The 16,641-nt window shown below is 44.2% G+C and overlaps 1 protein-coding gene across 1 annotated transcript in view; it reads left to right on the top strand.

Moving 5' to 3' along the window:
* Positions 1-11,902, top strand: part of LOC123769710 (fibroblast growth factor receptor-like 1) — a 103,477-nt gene extending 91,575 nt beyond the window's left edge. The window contains exon 5 of the mRNA XM_069324430.1: positions 11,188-11,902. Within this exon, the coding sequence (XP_069180531.1) occupies positions 11,188-11,636 (449 nt within the window). The 3' untranslated portion in view covers positions 11,637-11,902. The remainder of the gene's footprint in view (positions 1-11,187) is intronic.
* Positions 11,903-16,641: the final 4,739 nt, after the last annotated feature.

Here is a 16,641-nt window from a genome sequence, read left to right on the forward strand (position 1 = left end):
GATGTGATGGAACTCACTGCAACCCAGTGATGTCTGGGTTGCAGGAGATTATTTCACATTTGGATGCATTGAGAATGAGGCCTAAGGCTGCTCCTTGCTCCTGGATTTTCCTTATATCCTCCAAAATGGTTTCCGTAGTTCCAGCTAGAGTGCCATCATCCAGGTACCAGATGTTTAGCTCGCTTGTCAGACTATCAGTGACCTCTCTGATAGCATGGCAGAAAAGGAGAGGGGCTAAGGGGTCACCTTGTTGGACACCTTCACAGGAGTTTATTTCATGCTCTCCAAAAAGAAGCTTAGAGTCCCCACTGTAGCACGATCGGATGAATGGGTAAAGGGGACGGAAATGGTTGTGTAAAGCCCTGAGGACAGCGTCTCGTCTGACTTGATTGAAGGCATTTTTGAAGTCAAGCTTTACTAGTGCCTTCTGGTCCGGGAGATCAGCAATGTAAGCCCGCGCTGCATGTGCTGCAGCTTCATAACCTAGGGGAATCCCAAACCCGAGCTGATGAGGTTTCAGAAAGGTGGCTGCTTCCTGGCTGATAAATCTCACTGCAGCCTTAGCTACAAGGCGTCGGAGGGTGCTGCCAACGGCAATGGGCCTGATACCCCTATCCTTCTTCTTTAGAGCACAGAGTGCTGCTCCATAAAAGACAGGCCTGATGTCCTCAGGGATGCCGCCAGCCAAACACATGTTGGAGAATCTGGTAAGTTCCACTAGAAGGTCCTTTGCAGCATCTCCCAGCACCGGGTTCAGCATTTGTTTGATGTGCTGGGGTCTTAGGCCTGTAAAGCCCCCTGCTGAATCTGTTGGGAAAGACATGGCTGCTTTGTACACCTCAGATTCTCGAACAGTCAAGGGTTCTATGCCAGCATTGTTTTCCTGGGGATCCCTGTTGCTGTCGGGGGCTCTGGGTGGGTGTTTGTCTTGAAGAGTCTCTGCTGTCGTGGCGTTCCTGGGGGCAATAGTGTCATCGCTGATCATGATTCTGATGGCACCTGTGGTATTGCCCTCTTCTATTTTCCTGGTGATCTGTGCTCTCATTTTGTGGTTCTCAGATGAGTTATTGTTGGTCGTCCTGCGGCTGGTGTTCTTGGCACGAGGGGGAAGGCGGACCAGGTTGTCTGCTCTGGGGAATTCATTAAGTGCCCTGATTACAGAGGTTGATAATGACTTGTCTCTCCTGGGCGGTAATGCTAGGCATGCATTCCCAAATAGAAGGAGATTCTGCCACGATCCAGAGGTTCTCGGAGCATTGTTGACCTTTGTCAGCAGACAGGTGAGTTTGGGTGCTGCTTGATGACGGGCAGCCTTGGGGATGTGGGGCAAGGTCCTAGTGGACGTCGCTTTGACTGCTTCAAGCAGATTATCTGCTGAAATGAAGTTGAGGGAGGTATTGTTCCTCGCTCCTGCAGCAGGTTGTCCATCGTCACTGCCCCGGGGCAGGCGCCTAGACCCTAGACAACCACCTGAATTAACAGAATGATAGCGGACAGTTCCATTTGAATTGAGACGATACCGTCTGTCACACACTTGACAGTTTCCTCTTGGGTGGTCATCTTCTTGGCTGGAAAGAGGCTGTGTGTCAGGTGCGACATGTGCCAAGCCTAGATGTACTCACCTAGTTGTACTCACCTAGTTGTGTTTGCGGGGGTTGAGCTCTGGCTCTTTGGTCCCGCCTTTCAACCGTCAATCAACAGGTGTACAGATTCCTGAGCCTATCGGGCTCTGTCATATCTACACTTGAAACTGTGTATGGAGTCAGCCTCCACCACATCACCCCCTAATGCATTCCATTTGTCAACCACTCTGACACTAAAAAAGTTCTTTCTAATATCCCTGTGGCTCATTTGGGCACTCAGTTTCCACCTGTGTCCCCTTGTGTGTGTTCCCCTTGTGTTAAATAGACTGTCTTTATCTACCCTATCAATCCCCTTCAGAATCTTGAATGTGGTGATCATGTCCCCCCTAACTCTTCTGTCTTCCAGCGAAGTGAGGTTTAATTCCCGTAGTCTCTCCTCGTAGCTCATACCCCTCAGCTCGGGTACTAGTCTGGTGGCAAACCTTTGAACCTTTTCCAGTTTAGTCTTATCCTTGACTAGATATGGACTCCATGCTGGGGCTGCATACTCCAGGATTGGCCTGACATATGTGGTATACAAAGTTCTGAATGATTCTTTACACAAGTTCACATTGCCGTTCGCATGTTGGCCAGCCTGGCATATGCCACTGATGTTATCCGCTTGATATGTGCTGCAGGAGACAGGTCTGGCGTGATATCAACCCCCAAGTCTTTTTCCTTATCTGACTCCTGAAGAATTTCCTCTCCCAGATGATACCTTGTATCTGGCCTCCTGCTCCCTACACCTATCTTCATTACATTACATTTGGTTGGGTTAAACTCTAACAACCATTTGTTCGACCATTCTTTCAGCTTGTCTAGGTCTTCTTGAAGCCTCAAACAGTCCTCTTCTGTTTTAATCCTTCTCATAATTTTTGCATCGTCCGCAAACATTGAGAGAAATGAATCGATACCCTCCGGGAGATCATTTACATATATCAGAAACAAGATAGGACCGAGTACAGAGCCCTGTGGGACTCCACTGGTGACTTCACACCAATTGGAGGTCTCACCCCTCACCGTAACTCTCTGCTTCCTATTGCTTAGATACTCCCTTATCCACTGGAGCACCTTACCAGCTACACCTGCCTGTCTCTCCAGCTTATGTACCAGCCTCTTATGCGGTACTGTGTCAAAGGCTTTCCGACAATCCAAGAAAATGCAGTCCGCCCAGCCCTCTCTTTCTTGCTTAATCTGTGTCACCTGATCGTAGAATTCTATCAAGCCTGTAAGGCAAGATTTACCCTCCCTGAATCCATGTTGGCGATTTGTCACGAAGTCCCTTCTCTCCAGATGTGTTACCAGGTTTTTTCTCACGATCTTCTCCATCACCTTGCATGGTATACAAGTGAAGGACACTGGCCTGTAGTTCAGTGCCTCTTGTCTGTCGCCCTTTTTGTATATTGGGACCACATTCGCCGTCTTCCATATTTCTGGTAGGTCTCCCATCTCTAGTGACTTATTATACACTATGGAGAGTGGCAAGCAAAGTGCCTCTGCACACTCTTTCAGTACCCATGGTGAGATCCCATCTGGACCAACAGCCTTTCTAACATCCAGATCCAGCAGGTGTCTCTTGACCTCCTCTCTCGTAATTTCGAACTCCTCCAAGGTCGCCTGGTTTACCTCCCTTTCTCCTAGCACAGTGACCTCACCCTGTTCTATTGTGAAGACCTCCTGGAACCTCTTGTTGAGTTCCTCACACACCTCTCTGTCATTCTCTGTATTCCTGTCCTCGCCTGTTCTAAGTTTCAATACCTGTTCTTTCACTGTTGTTTTCCTTCTGATGTGACTGTGGAGTAGCTTTGGTTCGGTCTTGGCTTTGTTTGCTATATCATTTTCAATTTTTTTTTTTTTTTTTCTCTTCTTCTCTTCTCACCCTGACGTACTCATTCCTGGTTCTCTGGTATCTCTCTCTGCTTTCTGGTGTTCTGTTATTCCGGAAGTTCCTCCATGCCTTTTTGTTCAGTTTCTTCGCTTCCATACATGCCCTATTATACCATGGATTCTTCTGTTGCTTCTCGGATTTTTCCCTTTGGGCCGGGATGAACCTGTTTACTGCCTCCTGACACTTTTGGGTAACATAGTCCATCATACCCTGTACAGACTTGTCTCTGAGGTCTGTGTCCCAAGGTATTTCACTTAGGAAACTTCTCATCTGTTCATAATTCCCCTTTCGGTATGCCAGCCTTTTGATTCCTAGTTCTTTTTGGGGGGAGATAAGTCCTAGTTCTACCAGGTACTCAAAGTTCAATACACTGTGGTCACTCATTCCCAAGGGCGCTTCCATCTTAACTTCCCTTATATCCTATTCATTTAGGGTAAATATCAAATCAAGCATTGCTGGTTCATCTTCTCCTCTCATTCTTGTTGGTTCTTTGGTGTGCTGGCTTAGAAAGTTTCTTGTTGCCACGTCCAGCAGCTTAGCTCTCCACGTTTCTGGTCCTCCATGCGGGTCTCTGTTCTTCCAATCTATCTTCCCATGGTTGAAGTCTCCCATAATTAGTAGTCCAGATCCATTCCTGCTAGCAACAGAAGCTGCTCTTTCTATTATGTTAATGGTGGCCATGTTGTATCTATCATATTCCTGTCTAGGTCTTCTGTCATTTGGTGGTGGATTATATATGACTGCGACTATAATTTTTTTCCCTCCATTTGTTACAGTACCTGCTATGTAGTCACTGAAACCTTCACAGCCCTGAATATCCATCTCCTCAAAATCCCAGCCTTTTTTTACCAGCAGAGCTACACCACCCCCACCTCTTCCTTCCCTCTCTTTCCTCATAACATAATAGTCCTGTGGGAACACTGCATTTGTTATCGTTTTTGTGATCTTTGTTTCTGTGAGGGCTATTATGTCTGGGTTTTCCTCTAGTACCAGTTCTCCAAGCTCATTTGCTTTATTTGTAATTCCATCTATGTTAGTGTACATCGCTTTGAGGCTCACTTTCTTCTGTCCCTTCTCAAATCGCCTCCTTGGTGAGTGTTCTGCTGGTGGGGGAGGCTGTTCCATGGGTGTGAGGACCTGTGAGGTGGATAACAGGGTCTCAGAGGATACTGGGATGAGGGGCGGGGGATCCAGTGAAGGGGGAGGGACAGGGAGGGTATGGGGTGAAAGGGGAGGGAGGACGGGAAGGAAAGGGGGGGAAGGAGGACTCGGGAGGAGGGGAGGGGTAGAAGGGTGGGGATTGGGTGTGGGAGGAGGGAGATTTGGCTGAACATTTGCGTGGGGGCAGGGAGGGTTTGGGGTATGGGGGGTTTTCTATGCAGAGGAGGGAGGCGGGGTTGTCCTCCCTTCTGGTGTTACTGGGTAGCTGGTTGTGGGTTCCCCCCTCGCCTCTGGGGGTGTTTTGTTGGGAGCTGTGACTTCCTGGTTTTCCCCTCTCGCCCTGCGCCTCTTCCTTGCTTCTGCCGCCACGGCTCTCTCCTCCCTTGTCATGTCTCTCTGGAGGAATACATTTCTTAATTTTCCCACGTTTTTCAGGGAGCTCTTCCTTGATAGGATCTTCTCCTTTGTGTTCTCGTTTGCAAACACTATCTTTATCATTCGGTCTCGGTCTTTGTTGTACCGGCCTAGCCTGAAAACCTTCTCAATGCTATGCTCAGCCCCTTCCATGTTTAGTGCCTTTAGTACTTCATTCACTGCTGCTTTTTCCTTGTCATTCCACTCTGTCCTATTAGATCCTTCCTGCTCCTTAATACCCACAGCAACCACTGATCTGTTCCTTTCCAGCAGTTGGCTAGTGGAGCGTGCCGCCTCCTGCGAGGTGGCTGCTTTCATGGCCACCTCCATCACTGCAGTCATTACTTCAGAGTTATTTTTTTTTAGTATTTCCGCAAATGTTGCTTTTATTGTGGCATTCTCATCCAGAACACTATTACCACCTTCTCCCTGGGTGGTTTTCTGATTCTCAGCCTCGATACCATTCTCTTTAAGGGCTCTAATCTCCTCCTTTGCTGCTGTCAGCTCTCTTTTCAGGTTGCTTATTTCGTTCTTCATTTCCTGCATCATTTCTTGCATCTCACTCTTGATGTCCTCCAGAAACTGGGCGAACATTTCCTTCATCTCGTCACCTTGGCTCTTTCCTGTTCCCCTGGGACCTCTGGCTGCCATGCTTGACCCTGTTGGGATGGGGGAGGGAGAGAGAGAGTGAGAGAGGAAGAGAGAGAGAAAGGGAGAGAGAGAAAGGGAGTGATAAAGGGAGAGATAAATGGGTGGGTGTGGGGGGATCCGACCCTTCCACTGAAGTGAGAAGAAAGTAGAAGGGGAGGGGGGGGGAGGAGATGGGGAGAGAGGCGGGAGGGAGAGAGAGGAGAGGGAGAGAGTGGGTGAGGGAGAGAGCGGGTGAGGGAGAGAGCGGGTGAGGTAGAGAGCGGGTGAGGGAGAGAGGGGGGGGGAGGTGTGTGTGTGTGTATGGGCAGAGAGAGAGGGGGAAGGAAAGAGAGGGATGGAGAGGGGGAAGGAGGGGGAAGGAAAGAGAGGGAGGGAGAGGGGGAGGGAGGGAGGGAGGGAGGGAGAGAGAGAGAGAGAGAGAGAGAGAGAGAGAGAGAGAGAGAGAGAGAGAGAGAGAGAGAGAGAGAGAGAGAGAGAGAGAGAGAGAGAGAGAGAGAGCAGGAGAGAGAGAGCAGGAGAGAGAGAGCAGGAGAGAGATAGTGGGAGAGAGGAGTGTGGAGAGAGGGAGAGTGGGGAGGGGAAGAATGTGTGTATGGGCGATGCGGGGGACTGGGGGTGGGGGGGGGGCGGAGATGGCGACTAAGTCAGGTCAGGTCAGATGGTGGGGTCAAGAGGGGGGGGGATAGTAAGGTCCTATCCCAGGTGTTGATGCCTTTTCCCCTGACTGAACAATTGTGTGTGTGTGTGTGTGTGTGCACGTGTGTGTGTGTCTGTTTTAGCGTGTGCGCACTTGTGTGCGTGTATACGTACGTGGGCGGGCGTGCTTGTATGTGTCAAGATATCCCTTATGCGTTACCTCTGCCTAAATGAGCCACTCGGAGATTTTTAAATATATATGATATCCTGAACGAGAATTTGATAATCTTTTACCTCAATCTGTACACCTAATTAATTGACCAGAGAGGGGTACATACCAGTCTGCCTCCCGCTCACACAACCAGATGAGTAAGAGATGTATGATGACGATGGTTATCCGTCGTTGTCTCCCACTAGGTGATTCACTAAGTGCTGGTAGATTGATGAGGTCGGTCCTTCTCTGTCTACACAAAGCTCTGGAGTCAGTCACTGTATCGTTAAGTGACAGTTCACTAATTCACTGTACCACTGATCACAGTCACCACTCACAGCACAATCAGGTAGTTCCACAGCGGGGCATCCCACCCGGTCAGGTCACACACTTACATGCACCGGTGCTGCCCTAGCTCCACTTTTTGTTTCTTCGCCAGATCTTCGCACTATCGCTAGCGATATGACTATGCTATGTTGCACCCTGCTAGCTACACACTGCGAGAGGCCAAATACTATGATCTAGCCTCTATACTCCTTCAATGTCCCGAGAAATTGACGAATTTCCGCGGACCTCACTAATCGCGTGTGTCTCCTACCGTCTCCCGCACGTATGTGTCCCATCACATACATGTGTGTGTCGTCATCACATACATGTGATGACGCCTGGCTGCCCACTGAGTGCACCATCTCCTTCCCAGGTGGAGAGTAACACGGCAAGCATTACCCTCCTGGGGGAGTTGGGCATGGCCTGGGCACCGTGTGTGGGTAGGCTGTGTGTTGATGGGCGGCTGGCTGGGTCGGGCGCAGGTAGCAGGGTGGGGAAGATGGCGGGCGGGAGTGGTGGAGGGGGGTATATATATAAATATATATATATATATATATATATATATATATATATATATATATATATATATACATATATATATATATATATATATATATATATATATATATATATATATATATATATATATATATATATATATATATATATATATATATATATGCCAGAACGCACTTCTCAGCCTACTATGCAAGGCCCGATTTGCCTAATAAGCCAAGTTTTCATGAATGAATTGTTTTTCGACAACCTAACCTAACTTTTTTGGCTACCTAACCTAACCTAACCTATAAAGATAGGTTAGGTTAGGTTAGGTAGGGTTGGTTAGGTTCGGTCATATATCTACGTTAATTTTAACTCCAATAAAAAAAATTGACCTCATACATAATGAAATGGGTAGCTTTATCATTTCATAAGAAAAAAATTAGAGAAAATATATTAATTCAGGAAAACTTGGCCTATTAAGCAAATCGGGCCTTGCATAGTAGGCCGAGAAGTGCGTTCTGGCTACTAGGTACACACATATATATATATATATATATATATATATATATATATATATATATATATATATATATATATATATATATATATATATATATATATATATATATATATATATATATATATTTATATATATAAATATATATATATATATATATATATATATATATATATATATATATATATATATATATATATATATATATATATATATATATATATATATATATATATATATATATATATATATATATATATATATATATATATACAGTGGTACCTCGGAATGCGAGTGTCCCTGTATGCGAGTTTTTCGGAAGACGAGCAGGATTTTCTCGAAAAATATGTCTCGGAAGGCGAGGGTTACTTCGGGACGCGAGTTTGTCGATACGCGTACAGGCCGACCTAGCGCGTGGTGGTTCGGCGATCGTCGCCCCTCTGCCCCGCCGCCCCTCAGTTTACCATTGTCTCGCGCTCAGTGACTACCCCCCACATCAATTCTTCTCGCGGATTTTCAGTGTTTTGTTGGATTTTTGGTGATTTGTCTATACAATTTGTTATTATATATCTCACCATGGGTCCCAAGAAAGTCAGTGGTAAGGATAAAGGCCAGAAAGCCCATGTGAGGATGACAATAGAGGAGAAACAAGAGATCATTCGGAAGCATGAGAACGGTACACGTGTTGTTGAACTTTGTAGGCAGTACAACAAAGCCACATCAACAATAAGCACTATACTTTAGAAGAAAAATGAGATTATGGGTGCTAAAGTGGCAAAAGGAGTAAGAACAATAACGAAACAAAGACCACAAATACTTGAAGAAGTGGAAAAGTTGTTATTAATTTGGATACACGACAAGGAGTTAAGGGGTGATAGTGTTTCGGAGGCCATTATTTGTGAGAAAGCCAGGGTGTTGCACGAAGACCTTCTAAAGAATACCCCTGCAACGAGTGATGCAGATACGAAAGAGTTTAAGGCAAGCAGGGGCTGGTTTGAAAAATTTAGAAGGAGAAGTGGTATCCATAGTGTTACAAGGCATGGGGAGGCAGCCAGCTCAGGCAAACCAGCCGCTGGACGATTTATTGACGAATTTAAAGAGTTTGCAGAGGCTGAGGGATACCTACTGCAACGAGTGTTTAATTGTGACGAAACAGGACTGTTTTGGAAAAGAATGCCTAAGAGGACATACATTACCAAGGAGGAAAAATCCTTGCCTGGACACAAGCCTATGAAAGATAGGGTTTACGCTTGTGCTGTGTTCAAATGCGAGTGGCGATTTGAAAATTAAACCCTTGCTAGTGTATCATTCTGAAAATCCAAGGGTTTTCAAACAGTATAAAGTGCAGAAAACCCATTTGTGTGTGATGTGGAAGTCTAATAAAAAAGCATGGGTGACAAGGCTTATTTTTTCGGAATGGGTGAATGAAGTGCTGTGCCCTGCCATAGAAAAATATCTGCAGGAGAAACATTTGCCACTCAAAGCCGTGCTTCTCCTCGGCAATGCTCCTGCTCATCCTCCAGGCTTGGAAGATGATTTGTTGCCCAGATGCAATAAATTCCTCACAGTTAAATTCCTTCCTCCTAACACCACTCCTCTAATTCAGCCTATGGACCAGAAAATCATAGCGAATTTTAAGAAACTATATGAAAGGGCACTTCTCCGGAAATGTTTTGAAGTGACTGAAGCCACAAACCTCACCCTCAAAGAGTTCTGGAAACAGCATTTTAACATTTGTAGTGCTTTAAAACTCGTTGACAAAGCCTGGCAAGAAGTGACTCAAAGAACCCTGATCTCTGGCTGTAGAAAATTGTGGCCTGAATGTGTGAGAGAATTAGACTTTGAGGGGTTTGAGCCTATAAATGATGCACCTATTGTTGAGGAAATTGTTAGTCTAGGCCAGCAAATGGGCTTGGAATTGGATGGTGATGATGTTGAGGAGTTGGTGGAAGAACACAACGAAGAACTGACCACCGAAGAACTCCTAGCCCTTCAACAGGAACAGCAAGCCAACGCAGCAGCGGATGATTCTGCAGTAGAGGAGGAGGTGGCAGCAGCAGCAGCGAATGTCCCTTCTGCAGTAATTAAGAAGGTGTGTCAGATGTAGGAAGAGATTCAAACAATTGTTGAAAAGACTCACCCAGAGAAAGCTGTAGTAGGCCGTTGTCTTAATCTTTTCAATGACAATGTGATGCCTTACTACAGAGAGAGCTTGCGAAGAAGGGAAAAGCAAGCTTCCATGGACAGATTTGTGGTGAGGAAATCGAGCATTGAGCCTCAACCAGGACCTAGTGACACTCAGATAAAACGTCCCAGGGAGAGCACACCAGAAAGGTCCTCACTGCCTGATGTGATAATGGAAGGGGACTCCCCTTCCAAACAGTAACTCCTCTCCTCCCCCCCCCCCCCTCCTCACCATCTTCCATACGCCTACAGCACTCAACAGCAAGGTAAGTAATAACTGGAACATAGTTTTGTAGGTTTATTTAGATGAATTAGGTATAAAACTTTAGTTTGATGTGGGGTTTTTGGGGTAGTCAGGAACGGATTAATTCATTTCCCTTTATTTCTAATGGGGAAATTAGCTTCGGAATACGAGTTTTCGGAATACGAGGCTTCTCCAGGGACCTATTACACTCTTAAACTGAGGTATGCATATATATATATATATATATATATATATATATATATATATATATATATATATATATATATATATATATATATATATATATATATATTTACATATATATATATGTGTGTATATCACGAAAATAAACACGTGATTAAGAATGTGACAATGTCAGACCACGGAGGAAAAATGAAACAGGAAATTTCCTTAAAATTAAGGAAATTTCCTGTTTCATTTTTCCTCCGTGGTCTGACATTGTCATATATATATATATATATATATATATATATATATATATATATATATATATATATATATATATATATATATATATATATATATATATATATATTTATATACATATATATATATATATATATATATATATATATATATATATATATATATATATATATATATATATATATATATATATATATATATATATATATATATATATACATATTAGAATGTCCACTCGAACTGTAAGGTCGCAGGAACCTATGAATGCACTTGGTGCATTTATTACCTCGCCTCCTTCCACGTGGGTTCGTGCCCACCTCACAGCCCAAGTATTTTCTCATTTATTATTATTATTATGTTATTTATTCTGTTATATTTCAACAGATGAGCACCCGGCAGCAATGCACACGGGAGGAGCGACGACAACAGAGCCTTGCCCTGCTTGGGGAGTACTCCTTGCGGTGGTACTCAGTATAGTAATGGTCAACGCCAACCCGCTCACAGCTTTCTCATGGAATGCCGCGCCTTTCCACACTCCTAGCGACGTAGGCAACGGTGAGGTACATCGCCCCAGAAGAAGGACTGGAAGCAAGACGGAGTCGGCGTCTGGACTCATAACAAGGGTCTGTCAGGTCTTTCTCCCTCACCGCTATCATTGTGAGAGCCGGGGCCGACCGCCCTCCTCCAGGACACAACCGGTTTTAGACCCCTGGCTTCAGAGAGCAACAGGTTCTACAGGCATTGATTGGCGGGGTCATCCTGTCTTCCTCACACTGTCTGCTTCAATTCCCCACATTGTATTCACAGTAAGCGATACAATTGGTTCACACTAACACACACACACACACACACACACACACACACACACACACACACACACACACACACACACACATACACACACACACACACACACACACACACACACACACACACACACACACACACACACACACAAACACACATACACACACACACACACACACACACACACACACACACACACACATACACACACACACACACACACACACACACACACACACACACACACACACACACACACACACACACACACACACACACACACACACACACACACACACACACACACACACACACACACACACACACACACACACACACACACACACACACACACTCACACACACACACATTGTGTATTAACCCTGAGTTTTATAATTTTGTGTAATATTATGGTTAAAGTCTCCAGCTGGAAGCCTCCATTTAATAAATGCATAACCTTATATTTTCATTATAAACCTTTTTTGTATTGCAATCTTCTGTATATGCAGCTTCAAAAGTGTAATGTTCTTCACGTAAAGCTTCAAGTTAATGTAAATCTGACCGAGTTTTATATTCATTTCATCACATATACGCCTTCGAGAAACTTACTCTTGGATTTGGATTAAAAGGCCTTTAATTATACTGATTTTCTCAAACTTTTAATTTCCAATTTAAGTGGCAGCCTTGAGGATAATGTTGCCGCTGTTAAATCCCAAAAATTGTGTTAGATAATATTATATAGCACAAATTCCAGACAAAATGTTATTTTTTTTCCTGAATTTTAAAGGTCTTGAATATCGCAAATAATAGACCCGGGGAGAATTCTTATTGCGGAAAAAATTTCAAAGATGCAGTCATACCATTTTTTTCAGAATACATACCGTAAGGAATTCCAATCCCGAAATTCCAATTCGTTGTATATTTCAGAAATAAAATACAATTCTCATCGCATATGGTGCACACGTCTTAGCGGACACTAATCTAAAACCAATTTCCTGCGGTATTTTTCAAAGTAGTATCATGACGTCAATACACGACGTCAATATGGCGGCTCTCATGGACGTCAATACGTCGATCGCCACTTGACGTATAAATTTTCTGAGCCAAAATCAATAGTGTATTAAGATCAGAGATTTATTTATTGTTTCAAAAAATTAACTCATTTACTCCTTGTGATTTCTGATGGTAAATCACCTTGAGTTTCTTGTATAGTGATTACTACTCTGAGGGGTGATTTCCATTTCTGTGTTATTAATTTAAGTTCTGACTCTAGATTATATATAATGTTTTCCAAATAGTTTTTTCTACAATCATTATTTTTTAGTTTACGATAATCTTTATATGTAATACACCAAAGCAAAGACTTGGTTTGAAATTTCTAACTCAAAATACATATCTAATATTGTAATTTTATTGTGAATAATTAATACTTATCATATTTTATTAGCTTGTCCCATCCTGTATACTGCCTCAAGATATTTTTATTTAAATCAATGTTGTAAACTGTCAATGTTGACAGTTTACTACTAATGACCTGTTTAATCAAACGAGCCCCATAGGTTCTTTCTATTTTTGTTCGTGTTTACAACTCGTCTAGTACTTGAAGCTTACATTGGCTGGAAAACTGTTCTCTGAATCTACCACTGTCTGAGTTTACATAACACTGTCTGTTATGTTTATTATTTATGTCCATGATAAGCCTTATTATGTATTGTGCTCGAACAAATTAATTCAGTAAGTGGTTTCCTGAGTGTTGTTTAACATCCTTTAATATCAGTGTGCGTTTGTCAGATCACCAAGGTTGTCTCTGTAAGACAACGGGACCAAGATCACTGTAATGTTTGGGTACATAAATGTGAGAATGAGTGGAAGTACTATTTGTGAGTTTTATTTATATCCTTTGCAAGAGCAAAGAAGTATTTTAACAAAAATGTATGGTATTGACTTGCATGTTTAAGTGATTATACTCTACAGATTCACGTCTTACGGTGTAACGTAATTGTTTGATGTTTTATATATATATATACATTATAGATAGATAGACAGATATTCGCTGCGAGGTGCACCATATACAATCTGCATCTATTATATCATCCTAGGAATATCTTTGCACAAAAACAAGTATATATACTAAGAGCTGAACCCCATCTATGACTGAATATACCTTCAGAGCTCCACCTCAAATCTCACTGTATATAAACTGAGATTTGAACGTCATATATATATATATATATGTATATATATATATATATATATATATATATATATATATATGAGTTTTCAGTTGATATATATATATATATATATATATATATATATATATATATATGTATATATATATATATATATATATATATATATATATATATATATATATATATATATATATATATATATATATATATATATATATATATATATAAGTGAATATATGTAAATATCCACTAGGAAGATGAAATGACATAACCGATTCATGTTTCTTTTTGTGATTATTCTTGCATAAATGAATATTCGCTGAGAGATCACCTCACCTATTGGAATATCTACAAAGAGAGGTACACCTTCATGTCCGTATATACACTGATAGCTATACCGATTTATCTTACGGCTCACCATAGCCCGTGCTACATGGACATTTCGTTCTGAGTATCTAAATCTAAAACAACAGCAACAACCGATATATCAGAATCGGTATAGCTGTACATCAGTATCGGTATATAGTTATAGAGCTGGGAAATGAACCCGGAGATCATTGAATATATACTTTCATCAATGCTACAGCCGACCCCTAAGACACATTCATCAATGCGTTCTACATTCAAAATCAGGATTTTTTCAGATTTCTATTAACAAACTTATATATTAGAATTTGGTGTATAGTAAGACCTAAATTAGGCTTGTTATCTTATCGGTTATGTTATGTCAATTATTAAAACTGTTATCAGGCCAGGATCGTTTAACCTGCAGCGTCCCAAAGGTGCATTCATCAATTTTAACGTGTAGTGTATTAAAAATACGTTTGTTCTCATTTATATATTTTAATATTATTATATATTAAAGTTTTATGTACAGACAGGCGTAGTTTAAGATTGGTGAAGTGTTTTGGAACTCTTAATGATTATTTGTACTTGAAGTATATGGGTGAAATACTTACAGCACTTCAATTTAAACAGAGGAGGGATTGCCTCGTTGGCCACCAGGGTGTTCAGACGTGCTCGCCTGACTTACCAGTTGCTGCCTGATGTTGCGAGGGGCCGGGTGCTGTTTGGCGTTTCGGTGCCATCGGGATCCCCCTACCCCCTGTTGTGCATGCCCAGTCTATAGGCCTCGAGTTTTCTGCTCGAGCGGGGTATCCTGAGGTGGGGTTGGTGCTGTGTGACATGCTGCAGGTCCTCGTGGGGGATATTTATGGCGTTGAGCTGGTGACTGCCCGTAGGGTGATTATTAAATTAACGACGTGGGAGATGTATAGGGCGTTTTTACGTCGTTACGAGGGGCGGACCTTGCCCCTGCCCGAAGGTGCAGGCACTGTAACTGTCTCCGATTGCAGTGGTGCCATTACGTATATAAGCGTGCATGGGGCGCCCCTGGAATTCCTGGAGGGGCTGCTGAGGCGTTATTTCGGCCAGTTTGGAGCGGTCGTCAGTGTTCAGTTGCACCTGCTCTCCTCGGGACCGCTAAAGGGTGTGCTGTCGAATATTCGCACCCTAGGAGCTGCGGGCGGATATTCCCTCTCAAGTGAAGTTTCTGGTGTGCTATGTTAGGGTGTATTATGCTCGTCAGCCCCGTACGTGTTGGCGTTGTGACCTCTTAGACCATCAGGCTGCTGGGTGCTCTGAATCTGCCGTCGCGCCCGTCAACCTCTTCTGTGAGGAGGATTTTCTGCCGCTCCCTGTGGAGGAGGATTCGGTGGCTGTGGATGTGGACGTCTTTTTGGCTGCTGCTGTGCCCTGTGTGTCGCCTGATGCGTCTCCTATTGATGTCGCCCCTTCTCCGGAGGCTGCATCGCCTGTTGCAGTTGCCTCTCCTCAGGAGGGTGTGTCGCCGTCGGGTGTTCGTCCTGCCCCGGTTGCTGTCCTGGATATTCCCGTGGTTCTTCCAGCTCCCGTCTGCACGGCTCCCCCGTCTTCATGTTCTTCATCTGTGGTGCCTGTCACTGCACCCTCGCCGTGTGCCCAGGCTGTGCTGGGTGTTGGGGTGGCTGTGGGGCCTTCTACTGTGCTCGACCTGGTTCCCCGTGTGGTTGAAGATGCTGTCGTCCTGCGGAAAGCGTCGGTTCGCCCGGCTTGTGTTGACCGGGTCTCTGGTTCGACATCTGGCTCTGATGATGTGCGGCCGGTGCCCAAGCGTTCCCGGCGATCTTCTGATTGGGCTGATGAGGAAGAATTCGACGATGGTGGGTCTTCCAATGACGGTGGTGAGGTTCCGGTTGCGTCGCATTCGTCGGTGGTGGCGGAGGTCCATGTGCCTGCAGCTACCAGTGTCGATGTTTCTTCTAGTGAGGTGCCTGTGGAGCTTGCTTCCGGTGCGTCGCCTGCGTCGGATGGTTTCGGTTTTACGTGGGGGTGGTTCCTATTGCTGGTAAGCGTGGTGACCTGGTGGTAGTGTTAAAGAAGACTGCTTGCTCTGGGGGTTCCGTGCCCCCAGTTTCGTCCCCTGGTTCATCGGCGGCGGTTTTGCCGCTTCTCCCGTCTCTACTGCGTCTCCTGCGGTGTCGGGTGTGGGGTTGCCATCTCGGCGGCCTTCGTTTTCTGATCCCGTGCGTCCGGCGGCGGGGCCGTCTCGGAGGCCTGCGTCCGCTTCTTCCGTGTCTTCTGCCTCCCTTCGCTCTGCCTTACCTCGTTATGCGACTACTGCCGCCCAGCTCTTGGTGCTGCCACTTCCGCCTGATCTGGTGATTCCCGAGTTTATGCACGCCCCCCTGAATCAGGGGGATCGTTGTCCTACCGACAGGAAGTACTTAGTGTGGGTGGCCTATAAGCAGAAATATCCTCTGCATGAGTTTCCTGAGAAACATTCGCCTCCCATTGA

This window comes from Procambarus clarkii, chromosome 14 (assembly GCF_040958095.1).
Source record: "Procambarus clarkii isolate CNS0578487 chromosome 14, FALCON_Pclarkii_2.0, whole genome shotgun sequence".
Classification (NCBI taxonomy): Eukaryota; Metazoa; Arthropoda; class Malacostraca; order Decapoda; family Cambaridae; genus Procambarus; species Procambarus clarkii.